The 12,558-nt window shown below is 37.0% G+C and overlaps 1 protein-coding gene across 1 annotated transcript in view; it reads right to left on the bottom strand.

Annotated features, from left to right (window-relative positions):
• LOC106872404 (ATP-dependent DNA helicase PIF1) overlaps positions 1–12,480 on the bottom strand; it is a 30,566-nt gene extending 18,086 nt beyond the window's left edge. The window contains exons 1-6 of the mRNA XM_014919402.2: positions 12,164–12,480; positions 9,326–9,726; positions 7,125–7,412; positions 4,405–4,504; positions 1,800–1,953; positions 746–860 (exon numbers count right to left, since the gene is read on the bottom strand). Of these exons, the coding sequence (XP_014774888.1) occupies positions 746–860; positions 1,800–1,953; positions 4,405–4,504; positions 7,125–7,412; positions 9,326–9,715 (1,047 nt within the window). The 5' untranslated portion in view covers positions 9,716–9,726; positions 12,164–12,480. The remainder of the gene's footprint in view (positions 1–745; positions 861–1,799; positions 1,954–4,404; positions 4,505–7,124; positions 7,413–9,325; positions 9,727–12,163) is intronic.
• Positions 12,481–12,558: the final 78 nt, after the last annotated feature.

The following is a 12,558-nucleotide window of genomic DNA, read 5'->3' as shown; positions in this document are numbered from 1 at the left end:
CAGCAGTGACTCCATCCAAGAATATCTGAAGAAAGAACTGCACTCTGAAACATCATCAGACCATAGATAGCTAAATCACAACAGGTACATAGTCCACCTCTTGTACTATAGTGCATTGACGTTAAACGATGATGATGGTGATGGCTTAGCCGGCCAAAACCTTGAAGTAATTGTCAATACTATTTTTGTTAAAATACTCTCTACTCACTGTCTACCAAATCAATTTACAGGACTTGAGTTGGCCAGGAACTACATTAGAAGACATTTGCCTAAGGTGCCATACAGTAAGATTGAACTTGAAACCATTGTTTTTTGCAGATTTACTATTTTAATAAAGAAACTCCTCCTTCACTAAAACATCACATCTGTGAAGTATATTTAGTCTACAGTTATCGGTAACATGTAACCCTCTTTGAATTTCGGCTTTTTGTTATCTTTTTCCAACACATAAGCTGGAACTAAGTTGCATCGTTTTGCATCATTAAACAGACAAGTGTTACATCGTGTTCCAGATAGGGAGCCAGTTTATCATACATAAATTTTCTCATGAATTTCTGTCAACTTTAAAGTGCTATTACTCCTACATCTAGTGGTGAATTATAACCCAAAGTGGTACCTGCATACAACTAGACAGATTGGGCCATTTGAGGTAAGTATTATGAGACAGAACATGATCTAATCTTGCAACCTGACTGATAACAAATTCACCTCAAAAACTCAAAAATTTGACTGAAAACTATCTGACCTGGAAGCAAAATTTCTTTTTATCGGCTTTCTTGGTAACAGGAGGCAACTGCAAGAAATCTCCACAGACAATGACTTGAATGCCACCAAATGGTTTGTCATTTCTGCGAATTAACCTGCAATGGAGGAGTAAAGAATCACATTTTAACAATATATTCTGATATAAACATCAAAGTATTTTCAAACGGGTAGAGACAGAAAATACATGGGCACCCAGTTTTGAATTCCTCTGTTATGACCTGGAGGACTATAATGAATACAAGTGGGCTGAGAACTAAGCCCTGGTGAACCCCTACCTGTACACTAAATTCATCACTGTATTCATGGATGACTCTCACCTTAGTGACAGCACCACTGTACATGGCTTGTACAAATCTAACAAGCCACTCCTCTACTCCTAACTTCCTTAGAGACCACCATATAACAGAGCAGAGAACTCTGTTGAAAGCTTTCTCCAGGTCGATGAAGGCTAAGTACAATGGCTTACTTTTGGCCGAGTACTTTTATATATATGCATTAATCTTCTCTGCCCACTATTCCTGGGAGGGTTATGAGATGCCCTGATCACTGAGCTTCACACCCTGTTGAATAATGTTACTCCAGAAATCCTTTGGAAGAATCCAATTTTGACTGCTCACATTTACAATCATACACTTCCAGTTATTACCCAACATCTATGACCATAGGTCACTTATGATCTGTGTGTGTGTGTGTGTTTGTTATGCTGTTACTTGTTTCAGTCATTTGACTGCAGACATGCTGGAGCATTACCTTAACGGGTTTTTCTTAGTCGCAGAAATCAACCACAGGAATTATTCTTTGTAAGCCTAGTACTTATTCTATCGTTTTTTTGTTTTTTTTTGCTGAACTGCTGAGTTACGGGGACATAACCACACCAAGATTGGTTGTCCCAGACCCAGACACAAAGACACACATATAAATATATACACATATATATTTTTTTATTGGCTTTAACCATCCTAATGTGGCCTTCTTAGAGTACTGATATTGAAAAATAGATATAAAACAAACAAGAAAGAAAGAAATTTCCTCACCGAGCTATTGCTTCTAATTTATCAAAGTAATCTCTGTGTACCATGGATACTTCATCAATTATCAAATGATGACATTTCATCCAGTTCTGTTTGACAGATGGTCTGTTTGCTAGTTGCACACATTGTTCCAATGGACCATTTCCAGAACCAATTCCTATAAACAGAAAGATAAACATGAAAAACAGTATGTTGTTATTGCTCATTTGAGTATAGAGGTGTGGTGGAGAATCATGAAAGGATTCAGAAAAGTTTTTGATGGCATTTTGTGGTATTCAATAATGAGGAAAAAAAAAACCATATTTGACTTTGGCTGAAAACCACACATTTGAGAGAAAGGAGGAGGATGTAAATGATTTCTGTTCTTGAATGGGTTTTTCTCTACAGAGCTGAACTTTCAATACTCAATTTGATAATAAGGATTTCTAACATACACGGATACAAGTTTCAGAGATAGGCATGGTTGGTTATACTGACACTTAGTATGTAACAAGGGTTTATTTTATCAACACTGGAAGAATCATAGTCAAACTTAACCCTAACAGGAATTGAACTCAGAACATAAAGAGATATATCTTTACATAACTAAACCTCATTTGGCATTTTGTCAGCTGCTCTACCAATTCTACTAATCCAAAACCCTTTTGATAACTATAATATAGAGTATCCATGAATTACCTTTACAACTTTTACACTTCAAATTGTAAAGGTAATTTATGGACATCCTGAACAGCAAAAGCAGTAATATTTTAAAACTGCTAATTCTGTCATATATATGTATGCATATGCACATATACATACATACACTTGATGAGCTTCTTTCAGTTTCCATCTACCAAATCCACTCCTAAGGCTTTGGTCAGTCTGGGGCAATAGTAGAAAACACTTGCCCAAGGTGCCAAGCAATGAGACTGAACCTGGAACCATGTGGTTACGGAGCAAACTTCTTAACTACTTAGAGCCCTGCTTGAAAAATTATATATTTAATACACTGCAGCCTTTTAAAATTTTGAACACAGCTCATTGACCTTAGGTCATGAACTGCTGGTTAAGGTCAAAATGTGTGTGTGTGTGTGTGTGTGTGTGTGTGCATGTGTGTTGCTGTTAAGTCCTAAATCAAATCTAACTCAACAAGTCTACAATGTAAGATATTCCAGCAATGACCATTCCATTATATTTTTAGATGTAGTACATCTCAGAGTACACTATCAGTATGTCTTTATTTATTTAAAACAGGAAGGTTATGGTTCAGCACCCACATCAGTGGCAATTTGTAAAAAGGAGAAAATGTCACCCCTTCTGCCCATAGACTGAGGTGGTACCTTGGGCAAGTACTAGCAACTCCTTAGCCTCCCATGACAGGGATATGGTAAAGACATCAGCAACAGGACATTGGATAACCGACAAGGCTGAGGAGTCCTAGAATAACAATTTGCTGGTTATTGTGGACAAGTGAACGATCTTCACCACCAGACAAAAGTTAGGTATCAACTTGCAAGTGAGCTGCAACTGTAGCGTAGCCTCATTGTTAACCATGCTCATTGCACTCTTGTACACTATTTGGTACTTGACATGGAGGCCCAGAAAGGCAGTCTAGTGGGGGCGGGGGCCAACTGCCTAATTCACTGTTCAAAAGTGTTTTTTTTTTCTGAACAGAATCATCAACATTGACCTATGATGGACAGCCAATGATGAAGGTACCATTTGAGAGAGATTCAGCTGTTATGTCTAGCAGCTAAGAAACCACTTAGTGGCTCTTTCATTGGCTCAAGCAGCATGTGTTATGAACGTGTGTTAGTGAGCAACCTGTATTAGGTAACCGTATAATTATATCTCAACCATTGTCTCATATAGATATCTGGGTAGCTATGAACAAGTTATCACTGGGTAGAAGTTGTTTCCTGTGGTGTATCTGAGTGTTCTGACAGCCATCCATCCATGACATCACTGCTGACTCAACATGGAAGGTTGAGAGATCAAGCTATGCTGAGTACAATCAAGTTAATTACATGAGCCTCCATGACTGGAGGTATCCATCAATGGGAGATTATACCTATTGACCTCACATAAAAATAAGACTAATCCAGTTCCTATTCTGACCACTACCACGATGCCCTCCAACTGGAGAAGCTGAACGGAAGGAAACCAAGCTAATAAAGCACTTGTTATTTATGCAGAGCTACTACTGCTTACTACTCTGTGGTGTCTATAGTTAGGCAGACTGAATCCATTGGAGAACTAAATATTTTGGCTGATGACACATTATAATACTGATGATAGGATATGAACCAGTAAGCTCTTGGCTGGTTGTCCAACAGTCCTACTGACTTTGCCACACACTCACTTATAAACAACCCTACCTTATCCTTATCCTCACAAAAAAAAAAAAAAATCACCAATATATAATTGCTTAACCTCTTAGAAACAGCAGTCAAATATCTCCCAGAGTTCGCTCTACCATTTTTAGAAATGTATGAAAAATAGAATTGCTTGATAGGGACTGATCTGTGGCTGCTCTACTACTACTACTACTATTACTACAGCAGCAGAAATCAATAACCACAACAAAAACACAAATAAAAAGAGTAAAGAAACACTGATACTTTACCAGCAAAGGCATGGAGAGTAATTCCACCTATATAGCAGGCAGCTACACCTGTGCTTGCTGTGGCAAATGTGTGATCTGGGGGCAGAGCACCTACAATGTAAGGCAATGTTTGTTTATTCAGCAGGTTTTTCCTTTTTATACTTTCATTTTATTGTTGCATGTGAAAAAGAACAGTTTCTCTTCAGAGACATGAGTAAAAGAATTTGGTTCAGAGATGACTAAGTGTGTTGTAGTTGGTGTTTCTATACTTCAATTGTTGGATAGTGTGTGAGCAAGAGAAATTTCAAAACAAGCACAAGCACACACACACACATACAAAATTCTAATGAAAGAATCCAGTGTTAAAGATATCTCAAAGAATCTTAAACTAAGCACACACTCATGTATATCCATGTAATCTACATGTTTACATGTTCTAATGGATGAGCCCATATATTAAAGATGTCTAGAGGAACCTTGACAACTTCCCTCTCACACACACTCACATAGTCCACATGTTCTGATGGAGGAGTCTAGTTGTTAAGAAGTTCAATAAGAACCTTGAATTAAGTCAAGACAAGTCATATTGTTCCCATCTCAGCTATTGAGACACTTGAGTTTTATTTACCAATCTTTCCCACTCTTTTTAGTCTGGGGCTTTGCAAGCCCTAACCAATCTAGTATGGAATTAAATATTGTTATAACCTCCATTCAAATATGTCATTGAGTTTACTAAACTTAGTGGTACCCGTCTCCTCCCTACAATATGGGTGTCATTGACTCTTAAACAGTTCATCCACCTTTGACAAGTTTTATTTTAAAATTTTAAAATCTACTGTGTACCCACACATTTTCCTCACAGAACATAGTCAACAGGGAGCAGGTTTAGTATTGGTTTACATTTCGTTTAAGCATTGGGACTCAGGAAATAATTACATTTTTTGACAATACATTGGTAACTATTTTTACTTTATTTGTGAAGTTACAACACAAGCAACCTAATATTCAAAGTAGAGGCCATTGTGTTGCACCGTCTGAAGCCATCTTTCTGCCAGTTCTTTGATCCCACATTGGTACCAGCTCTTGTCCTTCAAGGCAAAGAACTCCTTCACTGAAGCTTCCACCTCCTGCACTGTGAGTGCAGGAAATGAGCCATGAATTGGAACAAGTAATAATCCGAGGGAGCTAGATCTGGACTATATGCTGGGTGTGGCATCAGTTCAATTCTATCAAGTTCCTGGAGTTTATTCTGGGTCATCCGGAGGTCTTGCATTGTCTTGCTACAAAAGAGCTCACTTTCAGTGAACCAATGCCAGGTATTTTTGCCACACAATGGCACATATCCACTCCAGCTGTTCAGAGTACAGGTTGGCATTGATGGTTCAGCAATCCGGAACAAATTCGTAGTGAATTATCCCCTCATAATTCCCCCAGATGCAATGCATCACCTTGCCTTCAAAACGCCAGTGTTTAGTGACACGTTCTGGAAGCTGGCCCTTGCTTAACCACTGTTTGTTTCCAGTGCTCATGTGAAAGAGTTCTTCACCATGAAGGACAAGAACAGGTATCAGTATGGGATCAAACAACTGGCAGAAAAGTAAGGTCATTGTGTTGCACTGTCTGACAGTGTAACATGATGGCCTCTATTTTGAATATTAGGCTGTTTTTGTTGTAACTTGACAAATAAAGAAAATAGGTTACCAAAATATTACAAAACTTCTGACTCAATACAATAGCTGTAAACAATTCTCAGTGAAAGAATTACTTAAAAGAAGTGGACATTCTCAAAAAAACTAGAACAGGTATATCCACTGTAAAGGTGTTGAGTATTTGACATGCTTCATAGCTGCTACACGATTCATCATCATCATTTAATGTTCATAAGTTTTGAATCCTGTAATAGGCATTACTTCTAGGAAAGATACATTATTATTTCTAATTAGCTTAGTCTGCTTGGCTGAAAAAGCAGTTTGCTTACTTTTTTTTTTGAAGTTTCCATAATTACTGATAGAAAAGATATCACAAAATAAAACCTTCCTCAACTGAATGTCTTCATGGCTTTAGCAAAAATGACAGGTTCTACTTTTACTCCATCACTCAAAAACTATGAGCAGTAAAGATATCAGGATTTTAAACTTTGCCACCATCACCATTGTTTTAATATCTACTTTTCCATGCTTGTGTGAGTCAAACAAGAATATGTTGGAGCAGAGATTTCTACAGCTGGATGCTTATCTTTTCACCACCTTCCACTTGTTTCAAAGTAAGGTAATAATCTTTTTATCCATCAAAGAACAAACAACCTAGAAATATCTACTTGGAGAACTGGAAGTAAACAACACTGTATGACTGAGCTTTCTGTTTGCAAAGATCATGCAACTTGTCAAGACATGTTGAGAATCCCAGACATGTTTTCATGGTGGATTGCAAGCTGACAAGGCTATTGTTTGCAAACCAGTGAACACATGTGAAGTTTTTGTTTACCAAATCCACTTACAAAGCTTTGGCTGCCAACCTGAAGTTATACTAGAAGATACTTGCCCAAGGTGCCAAGCAGTTGGACTGAATCTGAAACCATGTGGTTAGGAAGCAAACTAACCACACTCTGACATTAACATGCTGTTACCATCATCATCATTTAATGCCTACTTTTCCATACTTGTATGTGTTGGAGGCAGATTTTTTACAACTGGATGCCCTTCGCCAGCCCTCACTTGTCTACAATGAAGGTAATATTTTACCTTGGCTAGAGATGCTTTTCCTGGAAGACTACCAGTAAAGAACACATTCTCCCCATTAATAACAATATCAAGAACCTTCCTTTGTTCTTTGGTTAATTTAAAAGGCTGTAATATTCTCTGCTTGGAAAGCTGGATCTCTCTATACTGCTTCATCTGTGGTTGGTTTTCTTTATCACTTTCACAATGTTGCCTCTTTGATTTTGGCGTTGAATCTAAACATTTGTCATTGTCATTAATAGGGAGACCTTTTGCAAATTTCAAATCTTTTAGGGTCAATGGACTGATTTCCTAAAAAAAGAAAAAAAAACACACACACCCTAATTAAATATTAATTTTTTTGTGTTTTGTCTTGAGTGAATGGAAAAAATAATATTTCATGATGGCTTTATAGATGTCTGCGATTTGGTGGTGATTGTGATTGTGCTTGTAGTGGCAAAGACTGTATCAGATGGAATTTACAGCAGCAAAACATTGAGTCACTCCATATTCAAGAACACTTTCTTTCTTAGTACTTTTACTGATATGTAGGTGATGTGGAAGTGTTGTGTTAGGGCAGTAAATGAAATCTCTATCATCATCATCGTTTAACGTCCGCTTTCCATGCTAGCATGGGTTGGACGATTTGACTGAGGACTGGTGAAACCGGATGGCAACACCAGGCTCCAATCTAAATTTGGCAGAGTTTCTACAGCTGGATGCCCTTCCTAACGCCAACCACTCAGAGAGTGTAGTAGGTGCTTTTACGTGTCACCTGTATGTCCATTTATATTGTGGCACAGTCCATCAGGAGCCAACTAATAGGGGTGTTCTACTTCCACACAACAGAAAGCTAAGGAAAAAAGTCTGAGCCCTTTTGCTACCATATTGCTTTTGATTTACACTGCTTTGCTCTAATTAATTTAGAAAATAAAGTATTTATTGAAATAAATTTGTCGTCATTAAGCTAGAGGTTGATATATAAATTAATGTGTAATTTTGATGAGAGATTTTACTTTAGATCGTTTATAAAAAATGTATTTGTATCAGAGAGTCAGGGGCAGTTTCAAACAGATTGGTGTGCTAGTAGCTCAATCTCCCTCAAATGGATACAAGCATGAGAAGAAATGTAGTTCTAACTTCTGCTAGATTTAAATTCTCAACATGGAGAGATTCGTGCAAGAAATTTGCTTTCCAACCACATTACTTGTTTAAGAAGTTCACTTCACAACTACATGGTTTTGGGATCCCAATGTATGGCACCTCAAGTGTCTTCTACCATAACTTCAGGCTGACCAATGCCATGTGAGAGTATCTTATAGATAAAAACTGCAAGTAGCCTATCCTGTATATGTATGTGTGGTGTTTGTGTGCATGAATGTTAATATATTTCAAGCTTGTCACTGCTTCTATGGAGCAGTATTGATGTTGATATTATGACTGGTTGCTCTGCACTTTCAAAGAACCAAGTAATAAAGATATCCCTTACCCGAAAACAGGTATGGAATGACAGCAGGAGACATAGGTGGCTGAAAAAAAAACCTGCCTCAAATAAATTGTCATCCAAACTCATGCTAGCAAGGAAAAGCATTAAAGGAATGGTTAAGAGAAATGAGGTAATAATGGCTTGCTTAATTTCTACTTGTAAAACTGAAGTGGTGGTGTTAAACCAGGTGATAAATTAATTCTACCATCTAAGCATTAAAGAATTTATGATAAATTGTATTGCAATAAATTACAAATAATTAACATATACACACAGGTATGGCTGTGTGATAAGAAGCTTGCTTCCCAACCACATGGTTCTGGGTTCAGTCCCACTGCATGGCACCTTGGGCAAGTGTCTTCTACTATAGCCTTGGGCTGACCAAAGCCTTGTAAGTGGATTTGGTAGACAGAAACTGAAAGAAGCTTGTTGTATATGAGAGAGAGAGAGAGAGAGAGTGTGTGTGTGGGGGGGGGTGCATGTGTGTGTCCCACCACCACTTGACAATTGGTGTAGGTGTCTTTGCATCCCTATAATTTAGCACTTCAGCAAAAGACACCAATACAATAAGTACCAGGCCTAAAAAAATAAGTCCTGCAGTTGAACTGTTCAACTAAAACCTTTCATAGTGGTGCCCCAGCATGGCTACACCTTAATGAGACAAGTAAAAGATACCCAAAACTATGTTATACATCAATTTCTAGCAACTTTATTTTCAATAAAATTAGTAAATTCTTACCTGAAAAGATCTTTTAAGACCAGTCTTTATTTTTTCTCGATTGCTAATGAAACCACTTTTTTTCTTGCATTCTAATTTAGTCATCATTGTCTTAAGGAAGAGAACAAGTTTATCTGGAGGGCAGTTAGATAGCATCAGCTGAAGACTTTGGTCTAATATCTTAATGGTGGCTTTGCCATCTTTAAAAAACTTCTTATGTACTTGAATATTACGCAACATGTAGGTTACATCTCGTTTGCCAGCAAACAACTTCAGAATAACCTCATTGTATTCATCACGTCCAAGAGACAGTGTTGTATTTTTGTATTGTACACTTTTTACAACATTACCAAGGGCTGATATCTCTTGTACTGACACCCAACAAATTAAGTTTTGACACTCCAGAGCCATACTTGAAAACACTGAAATAAAAGAATCATCATCATTATTATCATCTTAACCACTTTTTTCATGCTGGTAAAGTCAGACAGAATTCACTGAGAGATTTTCTATAGCCAGATTCTCTCCCTCTCAACAACCCTCACCTGTTTTAAAGTATATTAATATTTCCTATGATCCTGCAAACTTAAGTAGCACAATGGCTAGATATATTTTCACAGAAATGTTTGTTTGCAATTAGCACACAATGTCAGGACAAAGAGATACAAAAACACACATTAAATGAGGTTTTTTTTTTCAGTTTTTGTCTCCCAAATCCACTCACAATACTTTGGTTAACCCAGGGTTATAATAGAATACAGTTGTTAAAGGTGCCACACAGTAGGACCAAACCCAAAACCATGTGTTTGTGAAGTGAATTTTTCAACCACACCTGTCCTATATTCAGCAAAACACTAACAAAGCCTTTGAAAGTAAATTTTTAGATGTGTTTTCGGCACTGTCATGCTATTAGCTGTCAGAAGTGAAAGTGCTCACTGCTAGTGAAGTATCTGTCTGCCTGCATGCCTGTTGCTGTGTCCGTCTGTATGTCTGCCTGCTGGTTTGAGTTGATACTTTGGCTTACTTACTTACTGATATCTATCTACTATCTATCTATCAATCAATCACTCGTCCACCTTATTAGAAAACACAAATTTAATATAAAAACATATTTCCTGAAATTGCAAATTATTTAAAATATAAAAATATAATTTTCAACAGAGAGAATTTATCAAAATAGAAAACAAATGAAGTTTGAAGTTTAAAAATAATAGGATCGACCACTCACGACTAGCTAGCGCGGACGTGCGACTGCGCGTTCGGGACCACTCTGCTTTAGTAGTACCCTTATACTGTGTGTGTTTTCAAACGCATGGATATAGGTGTCAAATTTGTTCCAATAACTTTTTGTACAGTCATTTCACTGGGAGTTTACATGCATTTGACAATACCCACCTGCAACAAGGTATTATTACTAGATAAGAACCTAGATACATGGTGCCTTGCTGCACTCAAGAAGACCCATCCTCCATAGCAGAAGTGTTAAGGTCACATCCCCTGCTGAACAGGATTGGCTTGCAAGAATCTTGTTCCAGTGTCACATAAAAAGCAGTTGTGCTGGCATTACGTTAAAGGCACCCAGCATGCACTGTAAAGTGGTTGGTGTTAGGAAGGGTGTAGCATAGACTCGGGTGCAATTCCTATCTCCCATTTATTATATATATACAGTGAAGGGAAATAAATATTCGTACATGTCAAAATTCTTTATTTATTTAATTTCTAATGAACATAAATGGGATATACCAATACTATATTTGCATACACATGCATAAACTAAGAATATGCAAAAGAAACTAATAAATTATAGTACTGGGGTCGATACATTCGACTAAAATTTCAAGGTGGTGCCCCAGCATGGCCGCAGTCAAATGACTGAAACAAGATAAACAAAAAAAAAGAAAATAAAAGAAGATAACCAAGGAATTTCAGAGGAAAAATGTTTTAGAAATTTTGCATCAGCTGAACAAGCTTCGGATCAGGACGCCCACATAAATTGGATTTTCTTCACTACTTACAGGAAATTATTGTCCAGAAAGACCCGTTGTTAGATCAAAAGGATGATTGTCTTCTTTATTTTTTTTTTTTCAGTCCATAACTAAAATTGAAATAACTTTTAATATTTCCCGTTACAAATTACCAAATGACAGACAGGGCACAGCTTTATGTTAACTTCACATAACCTTTAGTCCCCGGTCCATCATAGGAAACTCAACCCTCATATTTGAAGATATACACAAACTTTTGACACTTTAGATTCATATACTTTATTTCAAATGGACACCCAAATACTGCGTATCTTATTTCCAACTTCACCCTTTTCTTTTGTCAGCACCGGTAAAAAATAGTACAGAGCCAAAACCACGAGTCGGTTTTAATTTCCTTTTATTTCACTTAGTACTATTCGGTACTAATAGTACCGAAAGTAACTATAAAACTGAGATTTTGAGTTTAATAAGTAATTGTCGTCGTGTTTATAGCAGTAACCTCATCCTCAAGATAACTAAAAAAATAATCTGATCAATTAATGTTGCTAAATACATTTTGTATGCACTTACATATATCGGGAAATGCAAACAAAGAAAAGAAAAAGGTAAATTGATTAAATATATGCAATTGAAATACTGCTTTTATTTATTTTTGAAAATTTAATAACATTTGAATTTATGTTTTATTTATTTATTTACATGGTATTTTCTTTCAAGTTTACGGCCGCAACGATAAGGATCTCCTTTCAGCCCTTTGGCTCACTTATCGATCATGCAACTTAGCAACTTCTTATTTAATGTGAAAGTTCACCCACTTCCACAAGAAAACAAATTCAAAACCCTTCTCTTCAAGTACAAAATCACTTAAACTTACCTCAAAGTTTAGTCGGTGTTTTATGTAAACACAACGTGACCCGAGTTCGAAATTTGAAATTATCGCAGCCTTCACTTTCCTTCTCTTTCCTTTTCACTCTCGCATTGTTTTGATTGGATAAAAGAAACAGTAAATCAGCCAATCAAAAGACGTCCGGTGATAGTCTTGCTTTGCGGTGCTCAGTTACATGCCTTGCTATTATGGGTTCGAATCCCAAGGAGATCCACTATGACTTATGCGCAGTGGGATGACAAAATAAGTAGAATGGATGTTAGGTCTTTTTCGTTGTCTTCCCACCACTTGAAGATTTTTCAAATTTCAATGGATTGTTTGAAATTTCCTACACAGATGTAGTTTTGCATGCTGATGACGAATATTACGTTCACCCCCCCCCC

The sequence above is a fragment of the Octopus bimaculoides genome, chromosome 8 (genome assembly GCF_001194135.2).
Source record: "Octopus bimaculoides isolate UCB-OBI-ISO-001 chromosome 8, ASM119413v2, whole genome shotgun sequence".
Lineage (NCBI taxonomy): Eukaryota > Metazoa > Mollusca > Cephalopoda > Octopoda > Octopodidae > Octopus > Octopus bimaculoides.
This window is presented reverse-complemented; position numbering and strand designations above follow the sequence as displayed.